Here is a 20,892-nt window from a genome sequence, read left to right as displayed (position 1 = left end):
CTGAGAGTCAAGGATGACCCCAAAGTTTTTGGCCTGAGCATTTACATAAATGATGAATGGTGCTGTGTTTTTGAGATAAAAAGTACATGGAGAGTAGAGGTAGGACACTAGCAAGTTTAGGGTAGTAGATCAAGAATTTGGTTTTGGAAATACTAATTTTGTGATGTCTGTTTGAAAGCAAAGTGGAGCTAGTGACTGGGCATTTGGATATACAAGCCTGGAATTAAGTGGAGAGGTTGCAGCTGGAGATCAAGATTTGAGTCATCAGCATTTTGACTTATTTATTTAGCCAAGGAACTGGACAGATTCACCTAGAGAAGGACTGTAGATAGAAAAGAGACAAGGATGTAGCCCCAGGGCCTCCAGTTGTAGAGGAGGAATGATCTAGCAAAAGAGCCTGAGAAGGAGCAGCTAGAGTCATATCACAACAATTAGGAAGAACAAATTGTTTTCTCTTGATGTTTCATTATTTGCTTTCAAATCCCTTAATTACATTAATTCAGAATGTTTAGTTCCACAAGAGTACAGGATCATTTGTAAAAATATATGTAATGATAACATAAAAATATAGCTAAATCAGCCTTCTCTCTGGTGAATTTCCATGCTGGTGACAAGGATAATGACTTTGAGTAGTTATCTGAACCTGTCTTTTCTTGAACTTCATAGGAGAATATCAACAGCTTTAGACAGCAAACATATTGCTGATTAGATACTTATGTCAGAGTGTGTTTTTTAACTTACAAACATAATTAGGATTTTATGTTTTTACTTGTTTATTTCTGGACTTACAGTGGTCAATGATGCTCTTTAGATGCTGATTTTCAGTACCAGATGATAGTTATACTGTTCTCTCAGAATCCTGTTACGTACATGTTCAGAAATGATAATGAGACAGTGGATAGTATTATGGCATTAAAGTACTAGCACAAATGTACTTTTTATAGTCATCTATTAATGTTTATGGAATGCCTGCCACCTGTTATCTACACGGCAGGAAAAAATGGTCAGCAATACACATTGCATGTCTGAGTTCACAGAGCTTATGTTCTTAAACAAACAAGCAAGCAGGAACTTGCTAGTGGAATTTATTGTATTTATTATATGTATACATATTTTTTTCTAAATGAGGTTACTATAGCCAAGGTATTTTTCTATCATTTTTAGTCTATAAAGGATTTGACCAGTTGTACCTAGATTTTAATTAAAATGTACCAAATGTGGGTTAGTGATATTCAATTTTAATTTTTCTTTAGTGCTTACTGCATGCAGTGCACTCCCTCATGAATGCTAGATAAGGAAGCCAGAAGACTAAATGTTTTGTTACTTTGTAACATCTTGACCTTTCCCCTGGGCAACAGGAATCAGGAGGTGAATTGAGATACACTCTGAATTCATGGAATAGTTAAAAACTAATAGAATATCAAAATAATGGTCAAAGCTGTGTAATTTTGTTTCTGATAATAATTTAAAGTTTTTAATCTACATGTGTTATCAACTAGTTATGCTGAAAGCATTTTTATGAAAGGAACAGAGAATGTGTCAGGAGGAGAGTAGGACAAATACAGGGACAAATATAAAACTAAGGTATTTTCCTTGGATCTCTTTGACTAGCTGCCATACAAAGGCACCATTTGAAAACAACTGTGTTTATCACATGCTTATATTTTGGTTTCATTTGCTTTCCCTGTTTTCTTCAAATCAATAATATTCAGATAACAATAATACAATGACACCAATGTATAGAACTTACCATATACTAGCCACTATTTTAAGCATTTAGCCTTCCAATGCCTATGTGGTATTGAGGACAGTAATCCATTTTGACATCAAGGTAAGGTCATTTTTTTAACTTAACAACCTAAATATTTCTTCTTTTTAAAACAAGTGTTAAGTATTAATTTACCAATACTTTTGTGTAGATCACTCTCAAGAATTGTCATCAAATGTACTAGAAGCCTGGATAAATAATATAAGTCACTAGAAATTAAAATTTCAACAACTTATTAGAAAATAAAATGTTTATTAGAAAACTTAAAAAGTTATTTTATTAGAAAAATGTATCCATACAATGCTTACATAATTAAAGATGAAGCAGAAAGAAGAGAGGTTAGAAGTGTGAATAAAGAATCAACCTGGGAGATGGTTAGTGCACCAGGTTGTAATCTTTGATGTAACAAAGAGCCTGCAGGTGTCCAGAGCACCTTGTGTGGTGCTGAACAGGGACTCATATGTCTATATATTTATACACATTCACACGTGTGTGTACATATATGTGGATATGTATATACATATGTAAATAAAGGGACTTGAGATAGGGAAAAATGGAAAAAGAGCAGGTCTGGCAGAGAGCTGGGGAGATAATGAGTTTGATTTTCGACATGTTGAACGTGAAATGCTTATAAATAGCTAAGGGGAAGTTGCTCGGAGGGAGTTATATTTATGGATTTGACAGTCTGGTTAATGGGGTGGGGATATAGATTTTGGAGTTACCCGCATATAGAAGAAAGAAAGTGAAATCACCTAGGGAGAGTCTACAGAGTGAGAAGGGAAGAAGTAACGTGTGAGAGCCTTGGTGAATACAGGTCAGTTGGAGGTGGGGATGGTTGTCAGAGAGGAATAGCTATCGTGGGGTGTAAAGCTAGTTTACCCAGAGACTGAAGCAGGAGACCAAGAGAGAATGTGGCACCAAGCCCGGGAGGAGGGTGTTTCAAGAAGGAAGGAATAGTCAGAAGTGTCAGGTGCTATCTGATGAGGACAGATACTCCATTGGTAAGTGATGGGGAGTCCATCTGGGGACTCTGTGGAGAACAGAAGTGATAAAACAGAAACTGGATTAGAGTCAGGCTGGGAACGGGATCAGATTAGATAACCAGTTGGTCTAGGATGTCTGGAGGTTAATAGGATTAATGAAGTAAAAGGGATTTGATCCAGGAAGGGAATGTATGTGCAATTTTGTTTTAGATAGCTTGAACTTGTGCCATCTAAAACATTTTGATGGAGCAGAGATTAAAAAAAAAAGGAGAAGAGTGAATGTATTAGAGAGAGGACAACAGGACAGGTCCCTCAGTTCTAACAGGAAGAAAAGAGGAATTGATGGATGGTTTTGGATGTTGGTAGCTTTCTAGATTTGGTGGTGGGATGTTGAGAGAGAGAGACCAATCTGTTGGTTTTCAACCAGTCTGCTGGTTTTCAATTGTTTTGTGACGTAGGAAATAAGGATGACTCCTGAGCTTTTGGCCTGGGTGACTTTATGAATAGTTTTATCACTTACCAAAATAGGGAATATGTACTGTACTTCTCTCCCAGTAGTCAAACAAAGCCAGTTAATTATAGATGTAATGGTTTAAGATCTGTTTTAATATCATATAAAAATAAGAGAATTTCATTGCATTGCCCTATTTTTCATCTGTCTTTTGATCTGTTAGCCCCTTGGGAAATACTGACTGTAAAGTACAGTCGATTGCAGTAGACTTGTCAATGACAGACGAAATTGTGGCTTAAAACAACTTCTAATTATTCACGTTGGTGGCATATAAAGATAGTGAGAATAATTGAAAGAAAGAGAAACCAACTAGCTATAAGTTTTAACCTTTATTTTTTTGCTAGTAACAGCTTGAACCAGAGCTGCAAATCATAAATAAACTTAATGAATTAATTTCACATGTTTTCTCTGCCCTTGTCTACCCTTGATTAAAATTTTAAAATATATTAATGTTTCTTAAAGGCAAGAGAATGAACCCCATGAACTAGTTCATAACTTGATAACCATCCAGTGAATATAGTCACTAGATATATATTTTAATCTTCATGGTAATTTTCTCTATATACATAGCATGAGTGTTTTTAGACAGAAAAATATTGCAATAATATTTTCCACACACAGAGCATTTTTGCTCTGAAAAGCTCTAAGCAGAAGGTGCTCCAGATGGTGTCGCTTTAATGTGTATTCTTTGTATACTTTAAAAATTATTATTTTGGAAAATAAAGCTTTCTTGATTACACTTAAGGCTTTCTGCCATGATATTTGATGCTGTTATTGGGACTTAGATTCTGTGCTTTTCTTGGTGTAGAAAGAAAAAAAAAAGAAAGAAAGAAATCATGTTTTTGAATACCCATTGTTAGTCAGTGAATGTCCTGGACCCTGCTGAGGTCAGAAGGCACTTTTCTGGACAGTAGGTTATATATCCACTGTGACTGAAGTATTCAGTAGATTACAGCATCCTTTTCATAAAATTTAAAAACTATTTCTGCACTTGGCCCACATTCTCTGTGTATCTCTTTCTGATAAATAAGTTACTGTGTGCACCATCTCACATTCTGTAGCTTCGTGCTCATTTGCCAAAGACACCTATTATTAAGCTTTTGTAGAAAGGCTGTTAGTTGTAATAAACACAGTATGAATAACTCAATTGTGTTCATCAGAAACAGAACAGCCTAGCTTTTTGTTGTTGTTGTTTGTTTGTTTTAATTTTTTAAAGATTGTTTAGTTGACCTATAGTAAAGCATGAAGCACTTGATGGCTCCCAAGCCTGATGACATCCAGTTTTAACTGCAAATTCCAGACATAAAGAAGTCGACACTGGGGAATAAACGTTTTATCGATATGTTTCACAATTATGGGACAGAATACTTTTCTCAATTTGGGTGATTAATACCCTAAGTTGAAGATTCTTATTTCATATCAACTTATTGCATGTGATTTTTTTTTCCCTCCTTGAATTGTGTTTTATAGCAGCTGATATGTTAGCAGTACCCTCCAGGGTGAATTATCTTAAAGTGGTTTCTAAATTGTGCATTTAATTGCAAATTAAACAGTAGCTGATTGCCCACAATATCAGCTTGACTGCTTTTGTAACTTTCTGATGATTCAATTTGCAGAGATGGTTTAATCTGAATGTTGCCAAAGCAAACCACTCTTCTCTCACCACCCCCGCAGGTTTTGCAGAAAGAAAGGGACTATTCAAACTTACATCATAAGGTGATTTTTTTTGTTTGTTAAAGAGAATCACGATAAAGGGAATGTGCGCCTATTTAATAAAAGGTGGATTTTAAAGTATATATTATTTTCTTCAAAAGTGTATTTCATTCAGTTCAAGACACCTCCCATATACTAGAATGTAAGCTTATGAACAAATAAATGCAATGTGGTGTGAAAAAATACAAAAGAATGAGAAGATCCCTTCTAGATAAATGGGATCAAGATAATCAGTTTTTATTTTTTAAGAAAAAGTATATTTAAGTGGCTCTGGAATCCTAGGTAGGATTAGAGTAGGAAAAAAATGAGGGGTTGAGACACTAAGATCTTCAAAGAGGTGGAAACGATAGTTTCAGAGAAATAGGATGGGCTAGGGTACAACTTCAGTCCAGCTCAGCCTTAACCTTCAGTTCTTAAGGAGGAAGCATGAGAGAGTGGGCCTGGAGAGATAGGTCGATACCATATTAGTATTATCAATTAAATGTAATTAATAACTTGCCTTGTTCTGGAAAGGATTGCAGGCTCTTTACAAGGGTAAAGATGGCTTTTTTTTTTTTTTTTTTTTTAAGCAGACTTGAAACAGGGCTGTTTCTCACATTCCTATAGGTGATTGCCTAATACTATATAGAGATGAAATTGAAAGCTTGGAGGCTTTGTCTTTCTCAAGGAATAGTGTGCCTTGACACTTTTTACTAAACTGTTGGCTTCGGAGGAAACAAGCTAGTTAAGCTAATATTTCATTCTTCATTATTCTTGTGATACAGTCTGTGCATCTGCAGATTGTCTTAATAATTGTTTGCCTCTTTCTGGCTAAAATTCCATCACTGTGCAGCAGTTTCTTATCTGAAGGTATGGGGAAAAAATACTGTTTCTCTATAAACTAAGATGAGGGTGATTTATGGATACAATGACTAAATAAAATGTTCTGGACTCCCATCTCTGTCCATGAAGAAATAACTGGTATGGAACATGCCCTCTCACTTTAAACAACTGGAAAACTGGACAAAACATATGAGATGAACTATTTTCAGACTTTAGGACAAGAGGTATCCCAGGATTGTGATCATGGAGAGAAGGGAAACAAGTGACATAAGGGTTAAGATCACCTTGGCTTCTTATCAGTCCCTGGCACAGGGAATGGGGAAACCCAAGCAGAAGGTGGTGGTTTTGCTATATTGAAGAGGTTTTGCTGTATTGATTTCCCCTATAGAGATAGGGGAATCTGTGGTAGCTAAACATTGCAGGATAGAGTACAGAGCAGAGGGGGAGATGTGCAGAGCAAGAGCTTCAGAAATCTTCAAAGGAGTTCCCTTCCATCTTCAGCTCAATACGAACCTGCATATTTGCAGGTCGAAACTCCAGGTAGAAATACTCCCAGGGTGTGCTATGAGTTGAACAATTCCCAGAGTTTAGACACTGCTGGAGTGGGTTCAAATTTTATCTAGCCAAGTTAGACAGACTTCATTAACACAGAGCATTTGTAAAGACTCCAGAAAGTTAATTCCAGAGTATTAAGGCTAAACCAGCCTTCAGGTAAAGGCTGCTCCATTTTTACCTTACTAAGCTTAAAAACAGACCTCTTCACAAGTCATTTAGTTACCTGGGGTCAAATAGGCAAAAGATCCCAAAACAAACATCAACACCCTTTAAAGGAAGAAACAATCCTGGCACTGAATGATGTCTAGCATATAGTAAAAGTTACTAGCAAAGTGAAAAAGCTGCAAATCAGTTGATAAGAACAGACCCAGAAATGAGAAAGATAATGGAATTAGCAAAGAATATAGACAGTAATTTTAAAATATTATAAATATTGTAAAAGATAACACCCTTTGACATAAATCACAGCAAGATCTTTTATGATCCACCTCCTACAGTAATGAAAATAAAAACAAAAATAAGCAAGTTGGACCTAATTAAACTTAAAATCTTTTGCATGACAAAGGAAACCATAAAAAAGACAACTCACAGAATGGGAGAAAGTATTTGCAAACGAACCAATGGACAAAGGATTAATCTCCCAAATGTACAAACAGCTCATGCAACTCAATATCAAAAAAACAAACAACCCAATCAAAAAATGGGCGGAAGACCTAACTAGACATTTCAGCAAAGAAGATATACAGATGGCCAAGAGGCACATGAAAAGATGCTCAACAGCACCAATTATTAGAGAAATGCAAATCAAAACTACAATGAGGTATCACCTCACAGTGGTCAGAATGGCCATCATCAGAAAATATACAAACAATAAATGCTGGAGAGAGTTCAGAGAAAAGGGAAACCTCTTGCACTGTTGGTGGGAATGTAAATTGATACAGCCACTATGGAGAACAGTATGGAGGTTCCTTAAAAAACTAAAAACAGAACTACCATATGACCCAGCAATCCCATTACTGGGCATGTACCCTGAGAAAATCATAATTCAAAAAGACACATGTACCCCAATGTTCATTGCAGCACTATTTACAATAATCAGGACATGGAAACAACCTAAATGTCCATCGACAGATGAATGAATAAAGAAGATGTGGTACATATATATAATGGAATATTACTCAGCCATAAAAAGAAATTGGGTCATTTGTAGAGATGTGGATGGACCTAGAGTCTGTCATACAGAGTGAAGTAAATCAGAAAGGGAAAAACAAATATCGTATATTAACGCATATATGTGGAATCTAGAAAAATGGTACAGATGAACCTATTTGCAGGGCAGGAATAGACACAGAGAGAATGGACGTGTGGACACAGTGGGGGAAAGGGAGGGTGGGATGAATTGGGAGATTAGGTTTGACATAAATACACTACCATGTGCAAAATAGATAGCTAGTGGGAACCTGCTGTATAGCATAGGGAGCTCAGCTCGGTGCTCTGTGAAGACCTAGATGGGTGGGATTGGGGGGGGGAGGGAGGTCTAAGAGGGAGGGGATATGTGTATACTTATAGCTGATTCAGTTCACTGTACTGCAGAAACTAACACAACATTGTAAAGCAATTATACTCCAGTAAAAAATAAATAAATAAAAAGACAATTATTTACACAGAGAAAAAAAGATGTAAAGGAAAACATAAACATAGAAAAATGGATCTAAAGAAGGAACCAGATGGAACTTCTAAAGCTTCTAAGAATACACTATCTGAAAAGAAAATCTCACTAGATCAGCTAAATGCAAGAACAGACTCTACATTAAAAAAAAAAACTCGAACTTGAAGGCATGACAATAGAAATTATCAAAACTTAAGCACAGAGGGAGAAGACTGAATAAAATTAGTGACCTGTGAGACAATATCATTCTTATGTAAGTATAATTAGAATCCCAAAATAAGAGAAGGATGGAGTAAATATATATGTATATATTTGAAGAAATATGGCCAGACTTTTTTCAAATTTGATAAAAACTGTAAACCTACAGATGTACTAAGATCAACATACCTCATGCATGATAAAGGCAAACCACATTAAAACATATCATAATCAATTTCCTGAAAACCAGTGTGAAGACAAAAAAAAATTAAAAAGTACCAGAGGAAGAAAGACACATTAAAAATAGGGGACAAAGATGAGAATGTCTTGTCAGAAGCAGTGCAAGCCAGGAGATAGTATAATGATATCCTTTAATGTGTTGGGGGCAGGGGGAAAACAAAATAACCAAACCAGCAGCTATTAGCCTAAAATACTCTATCCAGCAAAAAGATCTTCCAGAAATGAAAGCAAAATAAGTATTTTTTGGTCAAACATGCTGACTTATACTACAAGACTCAGTTTTTGATTTCTGTGTAAATGCCTAGGATATTATCTTCTTTAGTCATGTTTTTGGAATGTGTTGTTTTTGTTTTTTAGTTGTGTTTAAAATGTTCTTTATAAAGGTGAATTTATTTTTCATACAGCTGTATTTATAGATCCTATCATTTGTTCTGGTTCTTGTCAGTAGACCAAGCTCAAATATGATAGTCTCTACTTTGTGGTTATTATATTACAGTTTTGAGAAAGTTGTTTTTATTAGTCTTGGGACTTGGTTTCTAGGTCTTATTGAACTGTCTTAACTCATTATTGGATATAGGGGTTTTTTAAAATTTGGCTTTGAAGTACCATTTAAAATTTAGGCTTGGGGAATGGACAGGAAAATTTATTTTTCTATAATTAGAGTTCTTTAAAAGAACTTCCAGATTTTCAAGATACAAGTTCCTACTTCTTTGGAATCGTTATCCAGAAATGTAAAATTGTTGTTCGATAACACTTGAAATCACAAAGTTGGCCAGCATTTGTGTTAAAAATATCTTTTGATGCTTTATTCAATGTGCACAGAGTTTAGATAACATCAGAGAGGAAAGCTGTTGAACTGATGCTATTAAATGTCAAACATCTACTGCACACGATGATGTATTTTAGGATTCAGCCTTTGACAAGTGGACTCAAGAGTTAACTTGTCATTACTCATTCTACCCTTCACTAGCTCACAAGCAGACAGCTAAACTTGTCATCACAGGATTTCTTCAGGTTAGAAAGAATATTTGAAGTTGGAAACATTTACAGTTAACGGCAGAATTATACTGCTATCATAGGAGGGCCATTGCCTTTTGGATTTCTTTTACTGCTTGCTCAAATACTCACTGTCGTTTGTTTATAAGCACGCCTTTTCAAAGATTTTTGTCTCATATTCAGAGCTTAATTATCAGATAAAAAGACCAAGACTCAAAAAGAGTTAAAATTTTCTCTTTACCTAAACTCCTTAATTTAGCAAGAGGTAATTTTGATTAAGTCTACATAATGTAGGGGCTTGATATTCCTCAAGGAAGTTACCCAGGTTATATAGTTTCATCTAGACAAATATGCCCAGCAGTAGAATGTTTTTGAGCTAAAGATGATGTAAGGCTAAGGTATGTCAGGAGTATTAGAGCAAGTATCAGAATTCTTCAAAAAGAAAATTACAAGACCCGGAAGTCAAGGCTGTTGTGGTGGTGTGGAAAATAAAAACAATAGATAGAGATGCCAGGAGAAAAGAGATGAAGATTACGGGCACCAGTGTCACTGAAGAAGAAGTTACAGCAAGTTCAGAAGATGTTAGAAGTGAGTGGAGTGGGGTGCCAGTAGCTTTATCTTCTTAGAGGAGCATTTCAAGAAAAGAAACCGAAGGACACAAAGGAGTACTTTTGTTTTCTTTTTAAATTAGGGCCAGTGAATTATCAGGAATGTGAAACATTACCCCCCCCCCCAAAAAAAAGAAAGAAACCAAAACAATCCAGAGTTCAAGCAGTTCATTCCTTTCTCTTTGGGTTGAATCCAAAGTAGCTGTCTCATAGTCTGAAATGAAAATTAAATAGTTTTATACTTAAATACATCAACGATTACTTTGTGTTTCAAGTCAAATTTTATATCTAGTGTTAGAACATTAAAACTTATTTACCCACTAAATACTTCGTCCTATGCTAAAGGCTATTGATGCTGAAATGCTTTCTTTGTTTGCTTGTACAAAGTTTGGGGTGTAGCGGCTAAAACATTCACACAGATAGAGCAGGCAATATGATGGCGGGTAGAGTGGATGTTCAGGATTAAGAAGGGACGCCTGGTACACAATAAGCATTGGATGGAGAGAGATGGGGATGGACTGTCAGCGAGGGTTACCTGGAATACACCGATGGGGGAGGAGCTGGAGTAACCAGCCAAAGAGCCGGAAGTATTTATTATGAAGACAGGAACATGTTAATTCTTCCTTCCTTCCTTCCTTCCTTCCTTCCTTCCTTCCTTCTTTCCTTCTTTCCTTCTTTCCTTCTTTCCTTCCCCCCTCCCTCCCTCCCTCCCCTCCCCTCCCTCCCTCCCCTCCCCTCCCTCCCTCCCTCTCTCCCCTCCCTTCCCTCCCTTTCTTCCCTTACTTCCCTTCCTTCCCTTCCTCTCTCCCTCCCTTCCTTCCTTCCTTCCTTCCTGGAATGGCAGAATTGGAGGGGAAAATACAGGCCAGATCATGAGGGCCTTTTAATCTTGAAAACTCCAGAGCTGCTGTGGAAGGACAGTGATTAGGAAGTGATGTCATTAGCTTCGTATTTTAGAAAGATCATTCTGGCAGTCCTGGGGAGCAGGGACTGGAGAGGTGGAGAATTGGGAAATGAATTTTGTTTGGAGGGGTTTTAGTGATTTCAAGGAGCAGTACAAAGACCTGAAAGAAAGTGATGTTCAAATAAAGAGGAGGCAGAGCATATATGTCAGGGAACTGGAATGAACAGAATTTTGTGACTGAATTCATGTGGCAGTGATGGGGTGGGAGTGGGGGTGGACCAATATACAGTTAATGAATCCTAAATTTCTGGTGGGATAAGTGGAGAAAGTAGTACTGGTTTGGTATGAGGAGGGATAAAGATTTGAGATGCTTCTGGCACCTTAAGGTGAAGATGTCCAAAAATCAACATTAATTAGTATTATATTTTATTATTTACTAATATTACGTTTATTATTATTCTAATTTTGCCAGTGATGAAACTGAGAACCAAAGAAGATTGATAACTTGTCCAAAGTCATAAAGGGAGTGCAGAGCTAAAACCTGAGTTTGGGAATTGATTGGATTTCCCACTCTCTTAGCTGCTTTATGCTCTTGCTTTTCAATCACATAGAGATCTGATTTGTGAGACAGTTATTGCCTGGAGATAGGGATTTGGGAGTTACCAGCTTATATATGGGGGATGAAACCACTGGCCTGAATGACATGTCCCTGGAGAGTCCTTGGAGTTCCTGTGAGTGCACTGAGGTTACAACTTCATTTTCAGAAACAGGAGGTGAGCTTGGGAAAGAAATTGAGGCACCAGAAAGATAGAAGGAAAAGCCAGGAAGAATTGTGCTACAAAAGCCGAATTGGGTGGTATTTTTTTTCCTCTCTTTTTTTTTAAAGGAATGAAGTCATCAAACAGTTCTAAAATCTTGAAAAATATACCCCAAATATCCATGAGAAGTCACAGGTGATGCTTGCTACAAGGGTTTCTGTTCAGTTATTCAGAAACAGAATGAAAGGGGAAATGAAAGGAGGCAAGGAGGCGAGACCACAAGTTCAGGGAACTTCCTGGACTCTATAGAGAGAGAGACGTGACTGTACATGCAAAGAGGGATTGAGTGAGTGGAAGCTGGTGGTAGAGGGGTTTTCTTCCTCTTTTTTAAAATGTATTTATTTATTATTATTTATTTATCTTTGGCTGTGTTAGGTCTTAGTTGCGGCACGTGGGATCTTTCATTGCGGCGCGTGGGCTCTCTAGTTGTGGTGTGCGGGCTCAGTAGTTGCGGTGCGCAGGCTTAGTTGCCCCGCGGCATGTGGGGTCCTAGTTCCCTGACCAGGGATCAAAGCAGCTTCCCCCACGTTGCAAGACGGATTTTTAACCACTGGACCAGCAGGGACGTCCCCAGAGGGGTTTTCTTCTGATGGATGAGACAAGATCCCATTTATATGGATCTAAGGATAATCTGTGTAGAAGTTAAGAATTTTTAAAAAGGCAAAATTATAATTTGAAATATTTTTGAAACCTTACAGAACATTATACATCCATGGGCATACCAAGTTGGATTTCACAGTCTGGCATACTGCAATTGCAAAAGCAGCAGGTACAGATGGGAATGCATTACAAGATCAGCAGCTCAGCAAAAATGACGTTCCCATTATTGTGAACAGCTGTATAGCATTTGTTACACAGTATGGTAAGTATCACAAAGTTTTTATTCAACCCGCAGAACTCATAGTAGCATATTTACAGTTTTTAAGTGGTACCTCCATTGGACTGAATTAGAGCCCTTTGTAAGTACATCAGTGAAAAAGAAAAGTGTCGTCACTCTTCAGCCCAAATGCCATTCTTTCTCACAATAAAGCTCATTTAAATTATATCATGTGCCTTTACCATTTCCTTCTTCCTTTACATGCATAAAAATTTTAAATGACATAGTAGAAGAATCTATATTATAAAATGTATATTAAAAATTGATTAAGATTGTACTTTTCAGAGGTTATAACTTTACAGTAAATCTAGGGGAACGCAGAGGCACCTTAGTGTGTTTTTAGAAGTGGTAAACTATGGGACAATGTGTAAAAGAATTTACTTTTTGTTGGCCTGCATACAAAGTGTATGTGTATTTATTCCACTCAACGTGCTATTGGTCACATGTTTATATTAAGAATCATGGTCATTAACTGTGATAGTTTGACTTAATTGTAACAAATATTTTTATGAATAGTTTGCAGGTTAAAACCAACTTGATTTATACCCACTTGTGCAGCTTCATTTTAATTTAATATGCTATGGTAGTATTTTAGCTATGCCTAAAATTAACTAAAGTATGCCTTTATTATTCATGTTTATTTTCAAATTATTGTTCATTCTTAAAATTCCTTCTGTTACATATTTCCTTAATACTCTAAAAGGTAGAGTAAATAAATTGCTTAACTATATTTTTAATACAAAAATATATTTTTTCTTTTAACCTGTCGATAAGTGTCATTGATTTAGATTGTACATGCAAAAAAGAGTAAAACGATTATCTGGTATTTTGGAAGCTATTGATATATTAACCTTTCATTGTTCTCCTAATATTAAAAGTATCTTTGGGGTTTTTAATTTGAAAAGAAAATGTTATCATTGAAAGAGCTGTAGTAAAACATTGTGTTATGAGGTTTTGTTTTTACTTATTTATCAAGTGTCTGTTGTGTGCTAGCTGCTGAGTTTGATACTGGAAATTGAACAGTGGGAGTAAAGAGTGAAACACAGAGCCATAAATCATGCCTTCCAGTCTGAGAACTAAATAAGCTGATGTGAAACAAAATGTCAAAAATAACAAAGGCTACGAGGAAAATAATTTTAGGAAATTAAGTTTACAATATGTGTATATTAATATATTTTCTCCTAGGGAGAGTGCCATTTTAAGTATTTTAGTTATTTCATATGTAATCCAAGTACAATTATCATTAATATTCAGATTTATTGTGTTTTAATTAGATATCTATTGTAAATATGTATGTAATCACATTATGTGGGATTACTCTATGAAGTTCCTTCCCTTGATAGTATGTTTATATTTTTCTTATCAACTGTCATCATCTGTTTATTTGAAAATGGGGGAAGAAGAAGGTTATTATCTTCATTTATTAGTAATTCAGTATTAGTGCATTTACATTTTGTAGGTGTAAATGAATTGCACACATATTCTGTTTTAGCAAGAGCATAACCTCATTGGGAATTTTCAAATCATCTTAATTTCATAATGGCATAAAGTGCTTCATAAGCTGACAAATGATTAAAATAACTTGACTAGCTTCAGCGTAGCCAACTTAATGTTTCTCTGGGGAAATCAGAAGTTTCTTTGTGGTGTTTATTTGAATTTAAAATCATTAAGCATTAGATTGTTTTCAACTAAATTTCATACATTATAACTACTTTGTAGCTCTAGCATAAGGTACATTAACTTGCATATTAAAGTAATAAAGCCAATAAAAGTCTTCATGTATTTTTAGCTTTTTTTTTTTTTAATGAGCAGAACATGGAGACCCAATATTACCAGCATGTATACAAGGGAAGATTTGATATGAACTTAGAAAATGCCCAATAATTATAGGATGCAAGTGGTTGGCTCAGAGCCTTTATGGTCATAATTATTTTGAATTTCCTAATCTTTGGGTTAAAATCTAAGGCCAATTTTTTGTGCTCATGGTGTCAAGATCCGAATCTGACCAAGTTCACAGAATAATTCTTAGAGTTTTAATTTTTTTAATGAGTTACAGTAGTCCGTTCTTGGGGGAATATATTTAATTTATGTAAACAAAATTACCTTCAAATTTCACATTCAGTTACCTTGTGTACCAGCTATTAGAGATTCACTCAACCAGCAACATAATCTCTCAGAAACTTGGCTTTTTTTTTTTTTTTTTTTTGTAGAATTTGCTTATTATTCTGTTGTGGTCATTTACTAAGTACCTACTGAGTTCTTCTAGGAACTGTGTAGCTGCTGTGTACAGAAAATAAGACATGATCTTTGCCTTCTAGGAGTTTACAGATTGTGGATCAAAGGCAAACAAGTGGGCAGTTACATCTCAAGTGTACAAAATTCTATGGCAGAGAGGTTCAGGGGTTGGTACAGGTGTCCATGGTTTAAGGGTGAATTGCAGCCAGTGTAGAGGTGGTCATGGATGGCTTCATGGGTGAGGCATGGAACTTACCACAGGTCTTAAGAGAAAATGGGAACTAGTTAAGAGAAAGAGGGAATAGGAATTCCCGGAAGAGGAAACAGTGTATGCCTAGGTGCAGAGTCATGAAGGAGGTTGTCTGTTCAGGGAACTTGGGGCTAGTTAAGTGTGGCCAGAACTCAGTGTGAGAAGAGTGGACAAATACAAGAGGCAGGAGGGTTAGTTAGGAAAATTCATGTAGGGTCTTATGTATCATAATAAAATCCTCAAACTTGCCCTCAAAGCAGTGGGAGGGCTGTATCCATATTTTTAAGCATGTTGGTAACACTAGCCAACCTGTGTCTCAGACCATGCTGTTGTCATTTTCGAGGCTGACTGGAGGGCTGCACAGGAATAGGACAGGGAGTTGTGATAACATAGTGAGGAACTGGGTGCACAAAATAATAATAGCACAAGGGATGGAAAAAGGGGACACTTTTGAGAGAGAAGTCATGATGAAAAATATATGTGACATTTTTGTTTGGTGTGGTAAGTGAGAAAGAAAAGTTCTGACTTGTAAAGGACTGGGGAGGAAGCAATGCCAAATTCTGAGGTATAGGAACAAGATAAATAAAGAACATGCTGGGATTGGGAGGTGAAGTAGTGAAAGGGGCAGGAGAATTAATTTGTTCATATGTATAAGTATAGTGTGTGTTGCATGTATTATTTATATAGTATATATATTAAAGTGCATATGTGCATTTGAAATTTTAGGAATTAAAACCTGAGTGGAAATGTACATGTAGTAGTTGAAGTGATGAAGATGGATGGGTTCATCCACAGAATTTTGTAGGGGAGCAGAGAAGAGAGTTGAGGATGGAGTGCTGGGATTATCAGTAAATACTAGATAGCAGAATAAATAGAAGACCAGAAGAGTAGTCATAGAGGAAGGGGCAAAAAAGATGAGATCATAACGTCATGAAAACCTTGAGATTAACAGAATTTTAACAGGGATTCATTGGATTGTCAGACACTGCAGGGATTCTTATCACATAAGAACTGAAAAGCATCTAGAAAATAGATATTCTTGATGAAGATGGTCCTGATACAGTGAGAATTGGGCACAGAAGCAAGATTATGTGGGTGAAGGATTAACAGGGATGTGAGATGAGAGAAAATAAATATAGGAAACTCAGATTAGTTTTGGAAGGAAGAGAGACAAGAGACCTGGGGGGGAGGGGCAAAAAAAGATTTAAAAAATTTATTTTGTTTGTATATCATCATCACTCCTCTTCCTCCAGTTAATCACTGCTACTCTTCTTATTTTATATGGGAAACTTGATGAATCTGTAACTGTGAAAAGGACATGACCCAACTCTTCATGTAGAAGAAGGTGAAGGTGGGAACAGACAGAATTAATATACAAATGTGAGTGCAGAGACTTGAGGAAATTTATACCAGAGAGCCTCACTTTTGTCAGTGAAACTGGAGGCAAATTTGTATTCTGGGAGACTAAGCGAAGGGTACTTGTGGTAAAAGAACATTTGAAAAAGATGCTATGAAGGACTAGGGGAAAGGCTGGCCAGAGACTTACTAAAAGCTGAGGGTGAAATAGTTGTTCATCAGGTTTACATTTTAAATATTAAAGTTGCAGGGGGAGGGGCTCTTTTTTTTCTCATGCATGTTTATATCAGCTCTTGGATAATGATTTTGTCTTGTGCATCGTTCCAACACAAAAATTTGTTCTATTTTTAAGATATCAAAGTGGATTTTGACCTGAGACTTTTTTCATATAACCATTTTCTTTTTTTTTAACAAAGGTTTAGGGTGCAAATATATCTATCAAAAGAATGGTGATCCTTTACATGTAAGTGAACTCCTGGAGAATTTCAAAAAGGATGCAAGAAGCTTTAAATTGATGGCTGGAAAACATCAGCTTGAAGATGTGACGGGCGTATTGAAGAGTTTTCTCTCTGACATTGACGACGCACTTCTTACTAAGGAGCTCTATCCATATTGGATCTCTGCCTTAGGTAACACATATAATATAGAACAGAATAAAGGCTTTGCCTTCTCATTTGATAATAGATTTTTAAAATCTCCTTTGATAATCTGAATATTTAATTGAAAGGAACAATATACATAATGGTTCAGAACAGAAATTTTGCAATCAGTAGTTGTTTATATCTGCCTCAAAAGAAATTTATGGTGATAATTGCTAAACAGTGTTTTATGGTAATACTTAGTTTTCAGTAGATTTCTTAGTGCTTACTTTGCCTTAACTTTGGAAGTGTTATAGTCAAGTCCATGTAGGCTGTTAATTTTCTCATTAAGATTAAAATGAAAGTTTTAATATAAGATTGGTTTTACACGGTTTTGCCATATGGCTGTTTGGCTTTCCTTTTTCATTTATTCTACCTCTTTAGAGTTACATAACAATTTTTTTTTTTACTCTTTATTTTTTCTAGATTCTGTCTAATGAAGCAAAAAAGTTTGCTGCACTGTAAGAGAACTTATTTAAGAAATGACCCTAGAAAAGTTAATGGGTCAGATTGATTTTAGTAAAACCTAGATTTACATCAATTAATTCAAAATAACTCTTTTTATAGAAAGATTATGATAAATATTTTTAAATGTAAACATGGCCTTTAATCCCAGATTTCTAATAGAGCTATTTTCATTTTTCACATTATTTTATAATCTTTGTCCCCATGCCTATGATTTACATATAATCTTTATTTTATTAATAAACCAAAAATATTTCCCATATATCTACAATGCTTTCAAAATGACAATTTTGAATCTTCATTTTTTCCACAGTTTTTAAAATGTATCATTGAATTATACCATAAGTTACTAATATATTTCTCTCTTGTACATTTAATCTGTTTCGAGAAATTTTTTTATAAAATGACCTTTGAGTTTAACTATATGATGTCCCTCTGTTGAGAAATAGTTTTTTTCATTGAAAGCATTTGTTTAATCTAAAACATAACTATGACATTTGAAGGGATTAATTCTGAAATGTCATAAAACATCCACAGTTTGAAAAATTATTCCAGGAATGTCCCTTATTTGTGTCAGCAAGAAGAGAGTAATATTGCTATTAAAATAAAGCTTTTCACAATTTAACTGCCTAACTCAGAAGTCTTATAGTTACTTCCCGATACTTCTAAAATCAATAGTTTTAACTCTAATCACAAGAAAAGTTGATTGTATAATTTTCTGGAATATAAAATATGGAATTAGATGATATATCTTGTAAGCCAAATTACCCTGCCATCCTCATTTTTTGTTTTAAGATTTTATTGTAATTTATAACCATGAAGTTATTTATAGTATCTCTATTTTATAAAGAATTACAATTTGTCTTCATTATAAAATCATTTATCAAAAATCTGTGACAAATATGCTTTTGCTGAAGTTGTCAAATTTCATGATAGAGATGTCTTCATTGTTGTCAATCTACCAGCAGGAGGTAGTTCGGAAGTATTAGCATGTGTCAGAGAGGAGTGTGTTCACCTTTCATTTGGATGTGAATCCTTGAACATTTACTTGGAGGCTTCTACTATTGGGTCAAATAGTGTTAAAAGTTCTTTGCTTTTAGATGCAATGTAGCTCACCCTGACCTGTCAGAAAAGTGCCCTTTGTTCTAGAATAAACTAGAACTCTCTGGGTGAACTCACAGGAGAGCTCTCTTGGGTCCTGTGAGCCCAAGGCGAAGAATGCCCTACAGTGGCATAGCACCTATTTATATGATATATGACCTCTTCTTCTAAGAACACTATTAAACTGTCTGAAGTCTGTGGCTAGTTGAACAGATCATTGTGTTTCCTATATGACCTAAAATCTATCTTCAGTTTTCCTTTCCAATTACTTAAGCTTTATTTTGAAAATATCATCTATTTTATTCTTACAAGATTTGTGGAAATATGCTGTAATAGCATGACTTGTTATAAGCGTAGTAGTATTAATTGCATTTTGTTGAATAAATACAATTACCTCTACAGTTAGAAACTGGATGACACAAGGGAAAATGTTTGGATTATACCAGGGATGACAGAAAGTTCTTAATTCACTTCTAGTATCATCTTTGAATGTCATTTGGGTGTCATCCCCTCTTGCTTTTAGAGAGTCATCTACCAGCACAGTTAAGTCAATATGACCATGTTTACTTTTATAGATCTCATGTGCAGGCAAAGTCAGTACAAAAGAGCTATCAGTTGCAATTTTGAATAGGAGCATACTTCAGAAATGTGTCACAGAGTCTCTTACCTCCCCAGGGATCAGAATGCCCTTTACAAGTGACTGTGTACTTTCAGAGAATCATAAAGTGCTGCTGGCTTTCTGTTAATAGAATGTGTAGGGCTAAGCAGAAAATGAAAAAGTCTTGTTTCCAAAGGTAGTTGGGAATTGAGAGGGGATATATAAGTGCAATCCCCCTGAGTTACAGAGTCAGCACAAGTTATTTATTTGAAGAGAGGTCTCCTATTTCCCCTGTGAGGGAGTAGGTTAGACCAGACCACCACTGCACATCTTCTAGACTCCAGAACTTTGGAGGTTCCTGTGTAGTTGCTCTAAGTATTTGACTTCTTGGGGTTAGGAGGGTGGAGGAGAGTAATTCCTTCTCATCCTTCTCTCCATGACTAAGGCAGAGGGTCCATCCTCCTCTCAGTCTATATCATCGTTTCCAGGGCCTACACATGACTTCTTCCACTGTCCCCTTACCTTCTCCAAAGAGTTGAAGGTTCCAGGGCTGGTGAAAGCTCCCTTACATGGATCTGTGGGGTAAGGTAGTTCTGGGATGGTTCATAGTTTGGGGAAGATTTTTATGATTCCACAAGGGAAAAAAGTCAGAAATGTCATTTTCAAATAACAAATAGTGAAATCATAATCATAATCATAGCTACAGTTAAAATACTTTTGGCTTATCTTTTCAATTTGTATTCTAATTTGTTATTAATTGAAAAGATTCCTCTTAGTTGACATTCAGTAGTCTGTAACGTTGAAGATAAAATACAACCCTGGGTTTTGAAAGTGCTTCATTTTTAATTACAAAGTATAAGAACTATGATGTATAGCCCTGGAATGTTTTTGTAAATACTTTTCCAGAATTATAGAAGTTTGAATGTTTTCCTATTGAAACTTGATTGTGTCAGTGAAATAACAATTGTGAATATTGTTTTAAAATATTGATAAAAGGCAAATTGGTAATACAGACGATTAGTTAGGCCTCAAGTTTTACGTGTGTGTGTTTAACCTCTAGATACCCAAGATGACAAGGAAAGAATTAAAAAATATGGAGCATTTATACGTACTCTTCCTGGGGTCAACAGAGCAACATTGGCAGCTATAATTGAACACCTTTATAGGTGGGTGGATTCATGAACTTTTCTAGACATTTCCAACGTGGCACTCAATAAGACATTATTTCTTAAATTTAAAGTACTGTGGTTAACCTTCTATTTGTGACTATGAATCTTTCGCCATATCTTAAGAATAGTTTCAAAATGGAATTCCCATGAACTATCACTTTAGTGTCTCTTAGTGGAATTAAGACACGTTTCAAATAAATAGCACTGGAGAATTTCTTAAATGGATTAGAAATAATCATGCACAGCAAATCAGATACATCCAGTACATAAGCAAGAATTTTAAAACATTTAAGAGGGATGTCAGAGAAGGAAGTACAGGGACCAGAATTCTATAGCAGGAATCTGTGAGTACAGTATTTTCTCGTGGTGGACTCTTAATAAACCTTTATTTCTTTATTATGAGTTTGTATCTAACTTG

General features: G+C 35.6%; 1 protein-coding gene across 1 annotated transcript in view; it reads left to right on the top strand.

The window, feature by feature from the left end:
* The window catches only part of ARAP2 (ArfGAP with RhoGAP domain, ankyrin repeat and PH domain 2), a gene marked incomplete at both ends in the record, with an annotated part of 189,236 nt that overhangs the window by 90,831 nt on the left and 77,513 nt on the right, over positions 1–20,892 (top strand). The window contains 3 exons of the mRNA XM_082838650.1: positions 12,484–12,647; positions 16,920–17,132; positions 20,366–20,471. Coding sequence (XP_082694776.1) covers positions 12,484–12,647; positions 16,920–17,132; positions 20,366–20,471 — 483 coding nt within the window. The remainder of the gene's footprint in view (positions 1–12,483; positions 12,648–16,919; positions 17,133–20,365; positions 20,472–20,892) is intronic.

The sequence above is a fragment of the Leucopleurus acutus genome (assembly GCF_964270905.1).
Source record: "Leucopleurus acutus genome assembly, chromosome: 4".
Classification (NCBI taxonomy): Eukaryota; Metazoa; Chordata; class Mammalia; order Artiodactyla; family Delphinidae; genus Leucopleurus; species Leucopleurus acutus.
Note: the sequence above shows the minus strand (reverse complement) of the source record. Positions and strands in the feature narration are given on the sequence as shown.